The sequence below is a fragment of the Oncorhynchus mykiss genome, chromosome 12 (assembly GCF_057628025.1).
Source record: "Oncorhynchus mykiss isolate SJ-2025 chromosome 12, ASM5762802v1, whole genome shotgun sequence".
Taxonomy (NCBI): Eukaryota; Metazoa; Chordata; class Actinopteri; order Salmoniformes; family Salmonidae; genus Oncorhynchus; species Oncorhynchus mykiss.
The window spans coordinates 4210125-4230458 of NC_143033.1; the positions used below are offsets into that span (position 1 = coordinate 4210125).

Genomic DNA, 20334 nt, shown 5'->3' on the forward strand with positions numbered 1-20334 from the left:
ACACACATACACACACACACCTATATATACACACACACACACATATATACACATTTATACACACACACACATATATACACACACATATAAACACACACACACACACACATATACACACACACACACACACATACACACACACGATGACTTCCTCGTGTGTGTTATATGACTTCAGAGAGATTGTCCGTGAGAGAGAGTGAGGCAACACTCAGCGTGTCATAGATGTTGCCATAATAAGTATCGGTGGAAACTGCCAGAGAAGGAGCGCAGTGTCACGTGACATCACGAGGACACTTATCCAGGTCACATGATGCCATGAGGTCACATATCTATTGGCGGTGACAGGTGACTTCACATTAGTCATATAGACTATGATGTGGGTGTGTTTGGGGGGGGAAGTTCGCTCACTCAGTACACTTTATCAACGTTACCACAATAGGTCTGTATACCATCAATAGAAATCATTTCAGGTCATAAGTAGCAAATCAAACACATTTTGGTTAAACATGATTTTATTAATTTACACACAGACAGGCCACATGTGAAACAAAAGCACGTTATTATTGAGTTTTAGACATAATTTAAAACTCAACAGAGCACAATATTTGAAAGATACCAAACAGACGGGTAAACTATCAATCCAAAATGAATCTGTGCAGCCATGCTGGATTGTTTACTAAACGTTTGGCTTTCTGTCGCACTTAAAACAACCTCTAGAAATCACTGACTGTTGTACATCTAGCAACACTCAAGACTTTGTCCTCCTGTAAAATAATGTCCTGTCTTCATCTGGTTTAATCTCATCCAGTAATGTCTGTTTTACAGTTTTACAGTAATGTCTGTTTTACAGTTTTACAGTAATGTCTGTTTTACAGTAATGTCTGTTTTACAGTTTTACAGTAATGTCTGTTTTACAGTAATGTCTGTTTTACAGTTTTACAGTAATGTCTGTTTTACAGTAATGTCTGTTTTACAGTTTTACAGTAATGTCTGTTTTACAGTTTTACAGTAATGTCTGTTTTACAGTTTTACAGTAATGTCTGTTTTACAGTTTTACAGTAATGTCTGTTCTTCACCAGGATGGACATATTAATATACAACTATATGACGGAACAGCTACATACATACAGTAGTAACCTAGCGCCTTTAAGGGGTAGCAAGTGTTTTATGATACTAAAGGTGTCCATCTTGTGGTGAATTGAAAGGGTTGCAGAATGTTCCATTTATCTGGTATCTAGCCTGGTAAGAAGAAAAAAAATGTATATTGTTTTGAAGGAGGGGCCTGCATATGAAAACATGAACATCCTTTAAATACATGGAGAAAACCACTTAAAACGGAACCCGGTGGAGGAAGTTTATGAATGACCTTGGCCTATAGGGAGGAGGTCAGAGAACTGGCAGTGTGGTGCCAGGACAACAGAGCTAGACAAAGGAGCTGATCGTGGACTACAGGAAAAAGGAGGTTCAAACAAGCTCCCATTAACATCAACGGGGCTGTAGTGGAGCAGGTTGAGAGCTTCAAGTTCCTTGGCGTCCACATCTCCAACAAACTAACATGGTCCAAGCACACCAAGACAGTAATGAAGAGGGCACGACAAAACCTTTTCCCCTTCAGGAGACTAAAAAGATTTGGCATGGGTCCCCAGATCCTCAAAAGGTTCTACAGCTGCACCATCGAGAGCATCCTGACCAGCATCCTGACCGGTTGCATCACCACCTGGTATGGCAACTGCTCGGCATCTGACCATAAGGCGCTACAGAGGGTAGTGCGAATGGTCCAGTACATCACTGGGACCAGGCTTCCTGCCATCCAGGACCTGTATATCAGAGGGTAATGCGAACGGCCCGGTACATCACTGGGACCAAGCTTCCTGCCATCCAGGACCTGTATAATAGGCAGTGTCAGAGGAAAGCCCAGAAAATTGTCAGGGACTCCAGTCACTCAAGTTATAGACTTTTCTCTGCTACAGCAGGGCAAGCGGTACCGGAGAGCCAAGTCTAGGACCAAAAGGCTCCTCAACAGCTTCTATCCCCATGTCATAAGACTGCTGAACAATGAATAAAATTTCCACCGGACAATTTACATTGACCCCCCCCCCCCCCCCCTTGTACTGTTTATTATCTATACATAGTCACTTCACCCCCAACCAACATGTACAAATTACCTCAACTAGCCTGTACCCCTGCACACTGACTCTGTACCGTAACACCCTGTATATAGCCTCCACATTGACTCTGTACCGGTACCCCCCTGTATATAGCCTCCACATTGACTCTGTACCGGTACCCCCCTGTATATAGCCTCCACATTGACTCTGTACCGGTACCCCCCTGTATATAGCCTCCACATTGACTCTGTACCGGTACCCCCTGTATATAGCCTCCACATTGACTCTGTACCGGTACCCCCTGTATATAGCCTCCACATTGACTCTGTACCGGTACCCCCTGTATATAGCCTCCACATTGACTCTGTACCGGTACCCCCCTGTATATAGCCTCCACATGGACTCTGTACCGGTACCCCCTGTATATAGCCTCCACATTGACTCTGTACCGGTACCCCCTGTATATAGCCTCCACATTGACTCTGTACCGGTACCCCCTGTATATAGCCTCCACATTGACTCTGTACCGGTACCCCCTGTATATAGCCTCCACATTGACTCTGTACCGGTACCCCCCTGTATATAGCCTCCACATTGACTCTGTACCGGTACCCCCTGTATATAGCCTCCACATTGACTCTGTACCGGTACCCCCTGTATATAGCCTCCTTATTGTTATTCTTATTTTGTTACTTTTTATTATAACTTTTTTATTTTAGCCTACTTGGTAAATATTTTCTTAACTCTATTTCTTGAACTGCACTGTTGGCTAAAGGGCTTGTCAGTAAACATTTCACGGTGAAGATCTACACTTGTTGTATTCGGCGCATGTGACTAACAAAGTTTGAGTTGCTCCCGAAAAAGCAGAAGTAAGTCAGTGTTTTCCGTTGAGGTGTAACCAGGCTGTTAACAAGAAAAACGTTAAGTGAGAGTGACCTACATGTATCAGCAGACATGTTCAAATGATATTACCCTCTCTTCATCTGACGATGACAAACAACTGGGAAACCACTAATAACAATCATTAATGAGGGAATCTGGGATTCACACGACAATGGCTATATGCCAATATATATTTTTAAATAATGAAAATGCAACAATCCCAGATTGCCCCTTTTTTTTTAGAAGCCTGATGAAGTTTTTCCACTCAATAATGAGTGTGTTTGTAATGTTTGTGTGCATGTTAGGTTTCCTTGCGAAAGAGACCTTGGTCCCTGGACCCACGACTGCCGCTCTTGTATCAAACAGGATATGGCAAAATAACACTATGTCTCAAATGGCTCCCTATTCCCTATGTAGTGCACTACTTTGGACCAGAGCCCTATGGAACCCTATTCCCTATATAGTGCACTACTTTAGACCAGAGCCCAATAGAACCCTATTCCCTATATATATAGTGCACTACTTTAGACCAGAGCCCTATGGAACCCTATTCCCTATATAGTGCACTACTTTAGACCAGAGCCCTATGGAACCCTATTCCCTATATAGTGCACTACTTTAGACCAGAGCCCTACGGGCAATAAGGTGCCATTTGGGACACAATCTAAGTTAAAGGGAAAGGGAAGTCACAGTAACATCCTGTGGTCAGGGGCTCTACTGACACTGGGCGGTGGTGGAAGCATACGTCTATGGGTGGAAAGTGCTTTCCTTGGTATCAGTTACAGCTTTTCCACGACGCTAAAAGAAACCGATCGAGTTCAGTCCGTGGCTGCCCCCCCCCCCGTCTCAGCACAACATCTTGTATGTTGTGAATTAACTGGAAGTAACTGGAATTCCATGTGAATGATTAAGTATCTGTGGTGGGTTTAAACAGGAAGACCTAGCTTCCTGTCACTGACTATAAGTGGTTTCCATTATACATCGTTGTCTCAACAACAGGAAAGGAAGGAGTTTAACGATTCCGAGGCAGTTTTGAGTCCCCCCCCCCCCCCCCCCGACTTAAAACATCTCTTCAGTTTAAGATGATGCAATGCAAAACAAAGCTAAAGAACAATGTTGTAATTACAGCATTAGACCTATTTTACCCCTCCTGTATAAGATCAAGTTTATATTAAATGTTACCAAACTTGTAAAAAAAAACAAAAAATAACTTTGGGACTAAAAATACTAACATCCAAGAAACAAATGTAAAAAATGAGCTCCAATATACAAACCTATTATTACTTCACATAATATATATTATTGAAGAAACCTGACGAAGCCACGTGGCACAAGAGAAAACAAATATCTCTCAAATGAACGCAACCTGATCACTTTTTCATCGTTTTTTGGATTCCAACTGAAGTTTTCCTCTGCATGACTCTGCCGTTTCTGTGTCTTGTCCTGCAAAAAAAACACATAACATACATATATATATACACATATATATATATATATATTTTAAAGGAGGATAGAAAGCGCTGTAGCCCTTTGTAGATGGAAGTTGCTCTTGGGTTAAAGGGTTCATTGGTCATCAAAAACAAGGACCAAGGCAGAAGGCACTTCATCATATTTAGTTGTATTTCCCCTCTCAGAGGAACCAGCAGGCCCCCTGCATAGGTCCCCCAGCCTAGACCCTGGTCTAAAGTGGTGCACTATATAGGGGAATAGGGTTCCATAGGGCTCTGGTCTAAAGTAGTGCACTATATAGGGAATAGGGTTCCATAGGGCTCTGGTATAAAGTAGTGCACTATATAGGGAATAGGGTTCCATAGGGCTCTGGTCTAAAGTAGTGCACTATATAGGGAATAGGGTTCCATAGGGCTCTGGTCTAAAGTAGTGCACTATATAGGGAATAGGGTTCCATAGGGCTCTGGTATAAAGTATTGCACTATATAAGGAATAAGGTTCCATAAGGCTCTGGTCTAAAGTAGTGCACTATATAGGGAATAGGGTTCCATAGGGCTCTGTTCTAAAGTAGTGCACTATAATAGGGAATAGGGTTCCATAGGGTTCTGTTCTAAAGTAGTGCACTATATAGGGAATAGGGTTCCATAGGACTCTGGTCTAAAGTAGTGCACTACATAGGGAATAGTTTAGTACCTTAGAACAGGTTACAGGATCGTGGTTCTCTGAAGGGGTTGGAGCCTGCCGGAACCCCGACCAGCAGAGCATCTTTAGCCGCATTCTGATGGCAGTACTGCTGGAGCTCTGCAGCTGCCTGAGACACCTGGGGGTACAATTAGTGTTTAAATGCTTAAAAAAGGGCATGTGAAGTCAAAAAACGATGTTCCTACCATGTTTTGTATCATATGTGTACAGCAGCTGATGAAACTAACACTGCTAAAGTGTGTGTGTGAGGGGGGGGAATACGATCAGTGTTTATTTCCTGATAGTTTCTGGTTTAAGATCAATAGGACACCGAATCATAACTCTATTGGCATTTTTTTTACCTGATACCTAATATCATCAAGCAATAATTCCATATAGTTAATGAGACGGCAGACAATGAATGAATGAATGAATTATATAATACCATGGCGAATCAATTTTCATTTAGGAAGTATCAAGGCCAATTTTGGTCGACTCAATTTCTAAACGGAATTAACGAATCTTTTCACAGCATCAGTCACATCACAGTCGGACCACATAAGAGCTGTCTGAAAGAGATACTGTAGACTAAATTAAATGCCATCATCACCCACACGTTTACAATCATCTTTTCAAATGACATTGCAAGAAATATACCCCAAAATCTATCCTAAAAGCTTCTGCCTGTCTTTCTTTAAGATGTTCTTTTCGTTTACCTTAATCCGTTCCAAACTGGCTTCGAGTTTCAGTTGTTCAACAAGTCGACGCATGTTGGACACGTTGGAATTAGACGTCATGTTTTCTTTCTTTCTTTCTTTCTTGTTTTTTTTTTGTAAAATAGTTTGAGGACTATTAGAGATATGGACGGGAAACGGCGCTTTCTGGACTGGTAAAAAAAAAGAACTTCCCAAACTTTTGAAGCAGGAAGCCACATCCTCAGATGGGGAGGACCAGGGGCGTCATGCAACTCACACATCTGAGGGGGCACAAAGTATGAGTATGTTTTCCTTTTTTTTTTTTAAAACAACATTTATTTATTACTAGACACCTAGCAATTGTATGACGTTAGCTAGCAAGCCCAGATAGGTTCCCAATCTCCCATCCTCATAACTAGCTTCCAAAAAAGCCATTTCAGGCTATAAATCAATTTAGAATAGCTAGTTTGTCTAACTATCTTAGCTGGCATGTCTGCTGGCAGGTTTGGTATACTTTAGAAAAGCAAGCAATAACTAAATGAACTGAATAAGATATTCAGTATATAATAACACGCATTCCTTTACATTTTTTTCTACCCTGAACGGAATTTGCAAAAATGCAACAACAAAAAACGTCTTTAAACTGTTGATCAATGCACCATCATACCAGGTCATTTAATGCTTAAAAACAAAACAAAATTGTATGAGTAAGATATTTGGCCAAATAAGTGCCCTTTCTTACTGATCTCTACAGCTTCCGGTCAAAACCAATCCGGTGAAATGACGTCAACAAATACTGGAGGAGTTACTGGCTAGCTTAGCTAACAAACTAGCTAGGTCGGTTGCGATGTGCATGACCAGAATGAGACGTCAACGAACCCCCAAAGGCACACCCCGATTTTTGTTAGAAAATTGAGAAAAGGGTGGAGTTGGACAGTTTTTTTTTTGTGTGCCCAAATTTGAACTTTAACGGCTAAAATCTGAGGGGGCATTTGCCCTTGTGCCCATGCTCCCTATGGCTATGACGCCTCTGGGGAAGACCACCGAGGACCAAGTAGAGAGCCAGGGCTGTTGGATCTCCAGACCCAAAAATAAAATCAGGCTCTCAGTGGCCCGCAGCTGCAGTGTTGGCACTACATTTGCATTGGCATCTATATGTTTTGCATCTGACAGGGACAGTTGAAGTCGGAAGTTTACATACACTTAGGTTGGAGTACTTAAAACTCGTTTTTCAACCACTTCACAAATGTCTTGTTAACAAACTATGCCTGTGGATGTATTTCAAGGCCTACCTTCAAACTCAGTGCCTCTTTGCTTGACATCATGGGAAAATCAAAAGAAATCAGCCAAGACCTCAGAAAAACAATTGTGGACCTCCACAAGTCTGGTTCATCCTTGGGAACAATTTCCAAACGCCTGAAGGTACCATGTTCGTCTGTACAAACAATAGTACGCAAGTATAAACACCATGGGACCACGCAGCCGTCATACTGCTCAGGAAGGAGACACATTCTGTCTCCTAGAGATGAACGTACCTTGCTGCGAAAAGTGCAAGTCAATCCCAGAACAACAGCAAAGGACCTTGTGAAGATGCTGGAGGAAACAGGTACAGAAGTATCTATATCCACAGTAAAACGATTCCTATATTGTCATAATTTGAAAGGCCGCTCAGCAAGGAAGAAGCCAATGCTCCAAAACTGCCATAAAAAAAAGCCAGACTACAGTTTGCAACTGCACATGGGAACAAAGATCGTACTTTTTTGGAGAAATATCATCTGGTCTGATGAAACAAAAATAGAACTGTTTGGCCATAATGACCATCGTTATGTTTGGAGGAAAAAGGGGGAGACTTGCAAGCCGAAGAACACCATCCCAACAGTGAAGCACTAGGGGGGCAGCATCATGTTGTGGAGGTGGTTTGCTGCAGGAGGGACTGGTGCACTTCACAAAATAGATGGCTTCATGAGAAAGGAAAATTATGTGGATTTATTGAAGCAAATGGGTCTTCCAAATGGACAATGACCCCAAGCATACTTCCAAAGTTGTGGCAAAATGGCTTAAGGACAACAAAGTCAAGATATTGGAGTGGCCATCACAAAGCCCTGACCTCAATTATATAGAAAATGTGTAGAAAATGTGTGGGCAGAACTGAAAAAGCGTGTGCGAGCAAGGAGGCCTACAAACGTGACTCAGTTTCACCAGCTCTGTCAGGAGGAATGGACCAAAATTCACCCAACTTATTGTGGGAAGCTTGTGGAAGGCTACCCAAAACATTTGACTCAAGTTAAAACAATTTAAAGGCAATGCTACCAAATACTAATTGAGTGTAGGTAAACTTCTGACCCACTGGGAATGTGATGAAAGAAATAAAAGTGAAATAAATCATTCTCTCTACTATTATTCTGACATTTCATATTCTTAAAATAAAGTGGTGATCCTAACTGACCTAAAACAGGGAATGTTTACTAGGATTAAAAGTCAGGAATTGTAAAAAAAAACGGATTTTAAATGTATTTGTCTAAGGTGTGTGTAAACTTCGGACTTCAACTGTGTATGACAAAGACATCCACAGTTAAAATATGTCATTTTTAATATTTTAGGAGGGGTTATGAATACTTTGTATAATTGTGTGTACCGGTACTTTCAACTGTGATTCAAAACAGTCTTCCCAGGTAAAACAATGTCATTCGGATTACGGGGAGCTTTGCCTGACCCAGATGAAGACTGTTCCTTTATTTAACTAGGCAAGTCAGTCAAGAACAAATTCTTATTTACAATGAAGGCCTACACCGGCCAAACCCTAACCAGGACGACACTGGGTCAATAGTGTGCCGCCCTATGGGACTTCCGATCACGGCCGGTTGTGATACAGCCCAGGATTGAACCAGGGTCTGTAGTGACGCCCTCTAGCACTGCGATGCCTTAGACCGCTGCGCCACTCGGGAGCCCCCAATGGTTCACGGACCAACGGAGACCAGAAGTAGAGCTAATTTGGATCTGATGGGATGACAGACCAGAGACAGACGAGCAGCTACAATGGACTGTAAACCTTGGGTTGTGTTCCAAATACAGTAGGCTTCGTAATAAGAGCAGCTCCTTCAGGCAGGTTTCTGATACAGGCAGAACGCTGAAAGACCATTTTATGAAAGGCAGCACCAGCAGTGAGTACACTGCAAAAAGATTCCATATACCTTAAAAGCTATAAAAATACCGTTCACCTTAAAATGTCCCCAATCCATGAAAAAAATGATAATTTGAAGTACTACTCATTAATAAATGAGTATAGAGGATATATGAACATAGAGATATACTAGAGCTCATCTTTTACCTTTGTTAAGTGTGCCCTCTATCCAACTAAATGCTCATGCACAATAACAGAGAGCAACAGTGTGAGGAAATCTGATGGGGCAACACTTCAAGCAGTGGTTTGAAGACGAGAAGCTATGATATAGACTCCACCTGTGTCTTCTATCAAAGAGGAGGGTTATCCCTCGCCAAACTCTGTCCAAAATAAGCCCAATGCATTTCTATGGGCTTAAGCAGACCAAAGATGATTGCCTGTCGGGACAACGACTCCTGTCGTTAGGGCGGAGACATGAGCATCTCATCATTATATAAAAGATCTCTGTCCCGATAGAATAACTCTTGAAAATAATGTCACCATTCCGTACAAACAGGAATTATTGTTAATCGTCTGTATAAACAGCATCAGTAGATCTATTCACAAATACACAGGTATACAAACACAGTGTGACTGTATAACAGGCACAAGTCAGGTGTGATTATTGATCGGCATGTTGTCAATCGTCAATAAAAGTGAGTCGTCCAGGTCCTTCATTCTTCATCCACCGTCGGTACCTCTTCCACCTGGGGTCCAGGGCCATCTTCGTCTTCATCTCTTCCTCCTGTTCTTCCTTGTACACCTGTACAACAACAGAAGACAATAGAACTGTAGAAACACATTCAGAAATCATTTGGGGTTTTAAATCTGTAACCATTTCCCCATTAGTGTCAGTCTGTTTCTGCCCCCCTTTGTCAAACATGGAGTTGGCAAAACACCTATATGTTGTGATCACATCATTATACATGGTGCAAAGCTTCACACTGTTACTATTACTACTACAACTATACGGCTACCACTACACTGCTACAACTACACTACTGCTACTACAACTACACTGCTACAACTACACTACTGCTACTACAGCTATACTGCTACAACTACACTGCTACAACTACAACAACTATACTACTACAAATAACATACTACTACACTACTGCAACTATACTGCTACAACTATACTACTACACATATCATACTACTACACTACTGCTACTACAACTATACTGCTACAACTACTACAACTATACTACTACACTACTGCTACAACAACTATACCACTACACATATCATACTACTACACTACTGCTACTACAAATATCATACTACTACACTACTGCTACTACAACTGTACTACTACAAATATCCTAATACAACTATACTACTACTACTGTTACTAGCTACTACAACTATAACTATACTACTACATAATATTACTGCTACTAATACTGCTACAGCGTTACTACTAGCTCTATACTACTATACCAGTGATACTACTACTACTACTACTATAATACAACAACTCCTGCCCCCCCCCCACTACTACTACTACTATAATACAACAACTCCTGTCGTCCCCCCACCACTACTATAATACAACAACTCCTGCCCCCCCCCCACTACCACTACTACTATAATACTACAACAACTTCTGCCCCCCCCACTACTATAATACAACAACTCCTGTCCCCCCCCCCCCCCCCACTACTATAATACAACAACTCCTGCCCCCCCCACCACTACTACTATAATACAACAACTCCTGTCGTCCCCCCCACCACTACTATAATACAACAACTCCTGTCGTCCCCCCCCCCCCCACTACTATAATACAACAACTCCTGTCGTCCCCCCCACCACTACTACTACTATAATACAACAACTTCTGCCCCCCCCACTACTATAATACAACAACTCCTGTCGTCGTCCCCCCCCCCACTACTATAATACAACAACTCCTGTCGTCGTCCCCCCCCCCCACTACTACTACTATAATACAACAACTCCTGTCGTCCCCCCCACCACTACTATAATACAACAACTCCTGTCGTCCCCCCCACCACTACTATAATACAACAACTCCTGTCGTCGTCCCCCCCCCACTACTATAATACAACAACTCCTGTCGTCCCCCCCCCCACTACTATAATACAACAACTCCTGTCGCCCCCCCCCCCCCCACTACTATAATACAACAACTCCTGTCGTCCCCCCCACCACTACTATAATACAACAACTCCTGTCGTCCCCCCCACCACTACTATAATACAACAACTCCTGTCGTCCCCCCCACCACTACTATAATACAACAACTCCTGTCGTCCCCCCCCCCACTACTATAATACAACAACTCCTGTCGTCCCCCCCACCACTACTATAATACAACAACTCCTGTCGTCCCCACCACCACTACTATAATACAACAACTTCTGCCCCCCCCACTACTATAATACAACAACTCCTGTCGTCCCCCCCACCACTACTATAATACAACAACTCCTGTCGTCCCCACCACCACTACTATAATACAACAACTCCTGTCGTCCCCCCCACCACTACTATAATACAACAACTCCTGTCGTCCCCACCACCACTACTATAATACAACAACTCCTGTCGTCCCCCCCACCACTACTATAATACAACAACTCCTGTCGTCCCCCCCACCACTACTATAATACAACAACTCCTGTCGTCCCCCCCACCACTACTATAATACAACAACTCCTGTCGTCCCCCCCACCACTACTATAATACAACAACTCCTGTCGTCCCCCCCACCACTACTATAATACAACAACTCCTGTCGTCCCCCCCCCCCACTACTATAATACAACAACTCCTGTCGCCCCCCCCCCCCCACTACTATAATACTACAACAACTCCTGTCGTCCCCCCCCCCCACTACTATAATACAACAACTCCTGTCGTCCCCCCACCACTACTATAATACAACAACTCCTGTCGTCCCCCCCCCACCACTACTATAATACTACAACAACTCCTGTCGTCCCCCCCCCACCACTACTATAATACAACAACTCCTGTCGTCCCCCCCCCACCACTACTATAATACAACAACTCCTGTCGTCCCCCCCACCACTACTATAATACAACAACTCCTGTCGTCCCCCCCACCACTACTATAATACAACAACTCCTGTCGTCCCCCCCCCCCACTACTATAATACAACAACTCCTGTCGTCCCCCCCCCCCCACTACTATAATACAACAACTCCTGTCGTCCCCCCCCCCCACTACTATAATACAACAACTCCTGTCGTCCCCCCCACCACTACTATAATACAACAACTCCTGTCGTCCCCCCCACCACTACTATAATACAACAACTCCTGTCGTCCCCCCCACCACTACTATAATACAACAACTCCTGTCGTCCCCCCCCCCACTACTATAATACAACAACTCCTGTCGTCCCCCCCACCACTACTATAATACAACAACTCCTGTCGTCCCCCCCCCCCACTACTATAATACAACAACTCCTGTCGTCCCCCCCACCACTACTATAATACAACAACTCCTGTCGTCCCCCCCACCACTACTATAATACAACAACTCCTGTCGTCGTCCCCACCACTACTATAATACAACAACTCCTGTCGTCCCCCCCCCCCCACTACTATAATACAACAACTCCTGTCGTCCCCCCCCCCCACTACTATAATACAACAACTCCTGTCGTCCCCCCCACCACTACTATAATACAACAACTCCTGTCGTCCCCCCCACCACTACTATAATACAACAACTCCTGTCGTCCCCCCCACCACTACTATAATACAACAACTCCTGTCGTCCCCCCCACCACTACTATAATACAACAACTCCTGTCGTCGTCCCCCCACTACTATAATACAACAACTCCTGTCGTCCCCACCACCACTACTATAATACAACAACTCCTGTCGTCCCCCCCACCACTACTACTACTATAATACAACAACTCCTGTCGTCCCCCCCACCACTACTATAATACAACAACTCCTGTCGTCCCCCCCACCACTACTATAATACAACAACTCCTGTCGTCCCCCCCCCACTACTATAATACAACAACTCCTGTCGTCCCCCCACCACTACTATAATACAACAACTCCTGTCGTCCCCCCCACCACTACTATAATACAACAACTCCTGTCGTCCCCCCACCACTACTATAATACAACAACTCCTGTCGTCCCCCCACCACTACTATAATACAACAACTCCTGTCGTCCCCCCACTACTACTATAATACTAGATACTATAATACTACAACAACTCCTGTCGTCCCCCCCCCCCACTACTATAATACTACAACAACTCCTGTCGTCCCCCCACCACTACTATAATACAACAACTCCTGTCGTCCCCCCCCCACTACTATAATACAACAACTCCTGTCGTCCCCCCCACTACTACTATAATACAACAACTCCTGTCGTCCCCCCCACCACTACTACTACTATAATACAACAACTCCTGTCGTCCCCCCCACCACTACTACTACTATAATACAACAACTTCTGCCCCCCCCCCACTACTACTACTACAGACCTCATAGTTGTCTTTGATCCAGAGCTGCCTCTCCAGTAACGTGTCTCTCTGCTCCGCCTCCAGACTGTCGAACTGAGACTGAGACATCTTCATGTTCCTCCTGATGATGTAGAGCTTCTCCTCGTCTCCGTACTCCTCTCTGCAGATGGTGAACCTGTAGATCCACTTACAGTACCAGACCACATAGGCACACAGGCAGTAAGGGAACAGGACAATCTGACAGAGCAGGATGTCCAAGATTTTAGGCTTCTGGTAGCCTCCCTTGATGTCGATCTTGTTCTTGATGATGTCACGGATGACCTCTTCTTCCTGTTCCCGGATCTCCTCTTTGGACCGTCGGTTCTTGCCCTTCTCTTTTGTCTTGTTCAGGAGACCCAGCTGCTTGGCTATCTCTGTCGCCTGGATACGGTACTTGGGGACCGTTGATAGGTAGTTGATGGCTTCAGTGTAGCTGGCCCACCAACTGTAGTACTGAAGGATGAAAAGCGTTAGAATGTTTCCCAAATGGCAACCTATTCCCTATTCAGTGCACTTCTTTTGACCAGAGCCCTATGGACATGAAATAGGTTGCCACGTGGGGACTATTTGGTTTTAGTGTGGAAACAATTTCCATTGAAATATATAATTGCATTTAAGCCAAGAGACTTTTGAGAGTATGTGAAGATACGACTGTACCTGGAAGATGGATATAGCAACCACGGTGACCAGAATGACAATCCGCACGTCCACTTTAGGTGCCAGTCGTCTCCTGTAGTAGGTGTAGTAGTGGCTGTAGTACTCTTCGGGGTGGTCCAGCATGTAGTCGTAGTCTCTACGGGAGTCCTCATCCTGATACACAGGAGGAAATGGCCCTTATTTTCACCTTCCTTTAACAAACTATTACGACCACTAGATAATAGGCCTAGTAACAAGACTACAAGAAGATTATTTTAAAATATATATATTACCTTTATTTAACTAGGCAAGTAAGTTAAGAACAAATTCTTATTTTTAATGACAGCCTAGGAACAGTGGGTTAACTGCCTTGTTCAGAACGACAGATTTTTTTATCTTGTCAGTTCGGGGATTTGATCCAGCAACCTTTCGGTTACTGGCCCAACGCGCTAACCACTAGGCTACCTGTCCCTTATCAGAATGATTTACAGCTGTATGTATATATCAAATCAAATCTATTGAGTCAATTGAGTAAATATATCAATCATCTATGAGTAGGATCAGTTTTTGCCTTTTAGATTACAACAAACAAGAGAATATAGCCATGGGGGCCCCGATCCTAGATCAGCACCCCTACTTTAAGAAGCAGGAAGGACATACCTGCTCTACCTTTCTCAGGATACTACTACGGTAGCTCCGTGAAAAGGGACTATCCTGATCACTTCACTGTTGAGTCTCTTCAGGTCTATTGAGTAAATAGTCATTGACAGTATTAGTACACTATAAGCCAAAAGGTTCAAATTGACTGCGGGCCTTTGATTCAGAGGTTAGAGAAAAGTGCCACATTGGCATATACAACATGAGTTGACGTCAGCGAGAACCGACGGCAACCCCAGCTTGGCCAGAGAGCTGGAGAAATGGAGGTCTATGGTATCTGTGGGGTTTCTACACTTACCTTCAGAGTTTCATATGCAGTTGCAATGAGCAAAAAATGTTGATGAGCACTTTCACGTGTCTCGCCTGTAAGACTTGAGAATCTATCGGGGTGATACTTTCTGGCTAACTGTCTGTATGCACGACCTATGTCGGATTTAACCGCATCTCTCGGTACTCCGAGTACATCGTAACAAATCTCCGTGCCACAATAAAGTCCCTCGATAAGCGCCGTGGCAGAGGGTATGAGACCCCCCCAAAATAACAAAATGCCTATCCATTGACCAAAGTGTCGCCCATTCTTCATGGGCGCAGCCATTTCACTATCGTCACAAGTTCTTCTTCGTGTTGCTTTCCGGTAGAATAGACGCTTTGTTGCGTCTTGCTGCCTTTCACAGTTTGGAATGTATATTGCACATTTATTCACAAAAGGGGGGGGGGGGGGGGGGGGGGGGGGTAATAGCACCGCTATCTAACCTAGGGTGACCACATTTCCCGGATTGTGCGGGACAGTCCCACACTTTGGCCCGTTGTCCCGCAACCAAACAATAATGTCCCCGCATATTATAAACAAATTCAAACACCGCAGAAGATAAGTCGATTTATCTCGTATTTCAGTCAGACATTCCGACCTGTGTCTAGCAGTCGCGTTGCGTTTATGAACATTATATATCATAAAGATGTGGCAGAAATTTGACCAACTGACTTGTTGGAAAGGTGGCATCCTATGATGGTACCACGTTGAAAGTCACTGAGGTCTTCAGTAAAGGCCATTCTACTGCCAATGTTTGTCTATGGAGATTGCATGGCTGTGTGCTCGATTTTATACACCTGTCAGCAACAGGTGTGGTCATAAAAAGCCAAATCCACTCATTTGAAGGGGTATCCACATACGTTTGCATATACAGTGCATTTGGAATGTATTCAGACCACAGTTAAGTTACAGCCTTATTCTAAAATGGATTAACTTGTTTTTCCCCCTCATAAATCTACACACAATACCCCATAATGACATCACAATACCCCATAATGACATCACAATACCCCATAATGACATCACAATACCCCATAATGACATCACAATACCCCATAATGACATCACAATACCCCATAATGACAAAGCAAAAACAGTTTTTTTGGTGTGCAAATATATATATATATATAAATGATATCACATTTACATAAGTATTCAGACCCTTTCCTCAGTACTTTGTTGAAGCACCATTGGCAGTGATTACAGTCCGACTCTTCTTGGGTATGACGCTACAAGCTTGGCACAAATGTATTTGGGGAGTTTCTTCTCTGCAGATCCTCTCAAGCTTTCAGGTTGGATGGGGAGCGTTGCTGCACAGTTTTTTTCCCCAGATCTCTCCAGAGATGTTTGATCGGGTTCAAGTTTGTGCTCTGGCTTGGCCGTCATTGGCCGTCATTGAAAATAAGAATTTGTTCTTAACTGACTTGCCTAGTTAAATAAAGGTAAAAATATATATATAGACAGGTGTGTGCTTTTCCAAATCCTGTCCAATCAATTGAATTTACCACAGGTGGACTCCAATCAAGTTGTAGAAACATCTCAATGGAAACAGGATGCACCTGAGCTCAATTTACTTCTGTAAATAAGGTTTTTACATTTGCAAAATTTCAAAAAAACTGTTTTTACTTTGTCGTTATGGGGTATTGTGTGTAGATCGCTGAGGAAAAAAATACGTTGTTATTACATGATCATTAACAGATATCGCCACCGAAGGTAATGGTGGATGTGTAGAAGAGGACTGGCCACCCCCCCACAGCCTGGTTCCTCTCTAGGTTTCTTCCTAGGTTTTGGCCTTTCTGGGGAGTTTTTCATAGCCACTGTGCTTCTACACCTGCATTGCTTGCTGTTTGGGGGTTTTGGGCTGGGGGGTTTCTGTACAGCACTTTGAGATATCAGCTGATGTACGAAGGGCTTTATAAATACATTTTATTTGTGTACTGCACTGAGAAGAAGAGCCCAGCATTTAGCATTTCACTACAGCATTTAGCATTTCACCTCAGCATTTAGCATTTCACTACAGCAATTAGCATTTCACTACAGCATTTAGCATTTCACTACAGCATTTAGCATTTCACCTCAGCATTTAGCATTTCACTACAGCAATTAGCATTTCACTACAGCATTTAGCATTTCACTACAGCATTTAGCATTTCACCTCAGCATTTAGCATTTCACTACAGCAATTAGCATTTCACTACAGCAATTAGCATTTCACTACAGCAATTAGCATTTCACCTCAGCATTTAGCATTTCACTACAGCAATTAGCATTTCACTACAGCAATTAGCATTTCACTACAGCAATTAGCCTACATCATGTGACCAATAAACTTTGATTTGATCACATCTGATGTTCAATCAGTACAAACCTCTATTTCCTTCTGTCCATCTCCATTGTATTGTCTGTATCTGTGTCGTGTAGCACCAGGTCAGTATGCTGTGATCTGATCTGATCTGCGATCTGATGTGATCTGTGATCTGATCTGGCGACACCATAAGAACATGGTGGGTTCAAGAAGGATGGAAACCAAGAGTTCAACAAGAGGACCATTTTCTACAGGAGATACCCAGATACACACATCTATATTGAGGTTAGAAAGACACACACACAGTTCACTGGGTTGACACAGAAAGGTTACAGTACTAATGATTTGAGTCACACGTGTTTGTGTTTGTGTGTGTGTGTGTGTGTGGAGGAGGCAGCTGATGATCTGCGGGTCATATTACTATTAGTGATGTATTATTAGGCTTAAATACACCGTGGCCAGTTTATTAGGTACACCACCCTTTCACACAACATTTTTCACTCCTACAGACAGTGGAGTCATGTGGCTTGTTATATAAAGCAGGCAGACAGGCATCGAGGCATTCAGTTACTGTTCGATTAAACATCAGACTGGACAAAACTAGTGCCCTAAGTGACTGAGCCTGGTATGATCAGTGCCTGGTGCATCGGTTCCAGTACCTCAGAAACGGCCTCCTGGGCTTTTCACGCACGACAGTGTCTCGGGTTTACTGAGAATGATGCAACAAACCAAAACATCCAGTCAGCAGCAGTCCTGTGGGCGATAACATCTGGTTGATGAGAGGTTGAAGGAGAAAGGGAAGAATCATGCAAGTTAACAGCTGGTTGATGAGAGGTTGAAGGAGAAAGGGAAGAATCATGCAAGTTAACAGGCGGGCCTCAAACAGACAAATAACGGCGCAGGACAACAGTGGTGCGCAGAACGACATCTCAGAACCCACAACTCGTCGGTCCTCGTCATGGATGGTTCTATTACAGAAGACGACCACATTCTATTACAGGAGATGACCACATTCTATTACAGGAGACGACCGTGTTTCACTCCTATCAGCTAAAAAACAAGAAGAAGTGTCTCCTGTGGGCACTGGACAATTGAGGAGAGGAAAAACCTAGGCTGATGAATCCCAGTTCCTGTTGTCATGCTATTGGCAGAATCCATGGCCACATCTTGCCTAGTGTCAACGGTACAGCCTGGTGACAGTTTTCCTGCCACATGTTAAATCCCTTGATACCAATTGAGCAATGTTTTCACGCCCCAAAGAATTCAGGCTGTTCTGGAGGCAAAGGGGGGTCCGACCCAGTACTAGATGAGTGCACCTGATAAACTGTCAAAAGTTTGGACACACCTACTCACTCATTCCAGGGTTTTTCTTTATTTTTACAAATTTCTACATTGTAGAATAGTAGTGAAGACATCAAAACTATGAAATAACACATATAGAATCAAACCAAACAAGTGTTAAAAAATCTAAATATATTTTATATTTGAGATTCTTCAAAGTAGCCACCCTTTGCCTTAATGACAGCTTTGCACACTCTGGGCATTCTCTCAACCAGCTTCATGAGGTCGTTTAATCCATTTTAGAATCAGGCTGTAACGTAACATGTGGAAAAGGGGAAGGGGTCTGAATACTTTCTGATTGCACTGAACATTAAGAACACCTGCTCTTTCCATGACATAGACTGACCAGGTGAATCCAGGTGAAAGCTTGCATCCCTGTGGAACGCTTTAGACACCTTGTAGAGTCAACATGGACCAGCATCCCTGAAGATGTACAGTAGGCCTGATCATTTCTACAGTAAGATGTACAGTAGGCCTGATCATTTCTACAGTAAGATGTACAGTAGGCCTGATTCATTTCTACAGTAAGATGTACAGTAGGCCAGATCATTTCTACAGTAAGATGTACAGTAGGCCTGGTCATTTCTACAATAAGATGTACAGTAGGCCTGATCATTTCTACAGTAAGATGTACAGTAGGCCAGATCATTTCTACAGTAAGATGTACAGTAGGCCATATCATTTCTACAGTAAGATGTACAGTAGGCCAGATCATTTCTACAGTAAGATGTACAGTAGGCCAGATCATTTCTACAGTAAGATGTACAGTAGGCCAGATCATTTCTACAGTAAGATGTACAGTAGGCCTGGTCATTTATCCATCTGTACCGTTACTTAGGGTTGCACCATCAGTAACTAGCTAGCTTGCTTTGGCTAATGTTAGCTATTAGCTGTGTAATTTACAAGACCAGGGGATTGTTTGAAAGAGAAACTCACATATACTACGATGAGAGAGAAGCACCGTTTCCCTGATCCACCGTTTCCCTGAACCACTGTTTCCCTGAACTACCGTTTCCTGAAGCACTGTTTCCCTGAACCTGAACCACTGTTTCCCTGAACCACCGTTTCCCTGAAGCATGCTGCCCTGTTCTGACATAGCTCCCTGGGTTTACCATCATGCTGCCCTGTTCTGACATAGCTCCCTGGGTTTACCATCATGCTGCCCTGTTCTGACATAGCTCCCTGGGTTTACCATCATGCTGCCCTGTTCTGACATAGCTCCCTGGGTTTACCATCATGCTGCCCTGTTCTGACATAGCTCACTGGGTTTACCATCATGCTGCCCTGTTCTGACATAGCTCACTGGGTTTACCATCATGCTGCCCTGTTCTGACATAGCTCACTGGGTTTACCATCATGCTGCCCTGTTCTGACATAGCTCACTGGGTTTACCATCATGCTGCCCTGTTCTGACATAGCTCACTGGGTTTACCATCATGCTGCCCTGTTCTGACATAGCTCACTGGGTTTACCATCATGCTGCCCTGTTCTGACATAGCTCACTGGGTTTACCATCATGCTGCCCTGTTCTGACATAGCTCACTGGGTTTACCATCATGCTGCCCTGTTC

At 43.5% G+C, this 20334-nt stretch overlaps 2 protein-coding genes across 2 annotated transcripts; both read right to left on the minus strand.

Annotated features, from left to right (window-relative positions):
• Positions 1–494: 494 nt before the first annotated feature.
• Positions 495–6039, minus strand: gng10 (G protein subunit gamma 10). The gene is made up of 3 exons (XM_036936750.2): positions 5837–6039; positions 5133–5259; positions 495–4433 (listed from the first exon to the last, which is right to left on the minus strand). The coding sequence occupies exons 1-2, from the start codon at positions 5915–5917 to the stop codon at positions 5134–5136; spliced, it is 207 nt and encodes a 68-aa protein (XP_036792645.1). The 5' UTR covers positions 5918–6039; the 3' UTR covers positions 495–4433; position 5133.
• An 89-nt stretch (positions 6040–6128) lies between these two features.
• On the minus strand, positions 6129–16049 carry LOC110536869 (dnaJ homolog subfamily C member 25). The gene is made up of 4 exons (XM_021622547.3): positions 15107–16049; positions 14173–14325; positions 13498–13968; positions 6129–9738 (listed from the first exon to the last, which is right to left on the minus strand). The coding sequence occupies exons 1-4, from the start codon at positions 15401–15403 to the stop codon at positions 9616–9618; spliced, it is 1044 nt and encodes a 347-aa protein (XP_021478222.3). The 5' UTR covers positions 15404–16049; the 3' UTR covers positions 6129–9615.
• Between the last annotated feature and the right edge of the window lie 4285 nt (positions 16050–20334).

Bases quoted from the DNA above. Each gene is read 5' to 3' on its own strand.
- gng10 (XM_036936750.2), bottom strand. From the start codon at position 5,917: ATGACGTCTAATTCCAACGTGTCCAACATGCGTCGACTTGTTGAACAA. The intron at 5,260-5,836 runs GTAAACGAAAAG...TTGTACCCCCAG, and splicing joins CCAGTTTGGAACGGATTAAG to GTGTCTCAGGCAGCTGCAGA.
- LOC110536869 (XM_021622547.3), bottom strand. From the start codon at position 15,403: ATGGCTGCGCCCATGAAGAATGGGCGACACTTTGGTCAATGGATAGGC. The intron at 13,969-14,172 runs GTACAGTCGTAT...TTCATCCTTCAG, and splicing joins TTGCTATATCCATCTTCCAG to TACTACAGTTGGTGGGCCAG. The intron at 9,739-13,497 runs GTCTGTAGTAGT...GTTGTTGTACAG, and splicing joins GGATCAAAGACAACTATGAG to GTGTACAAGGAAGAACAGGA.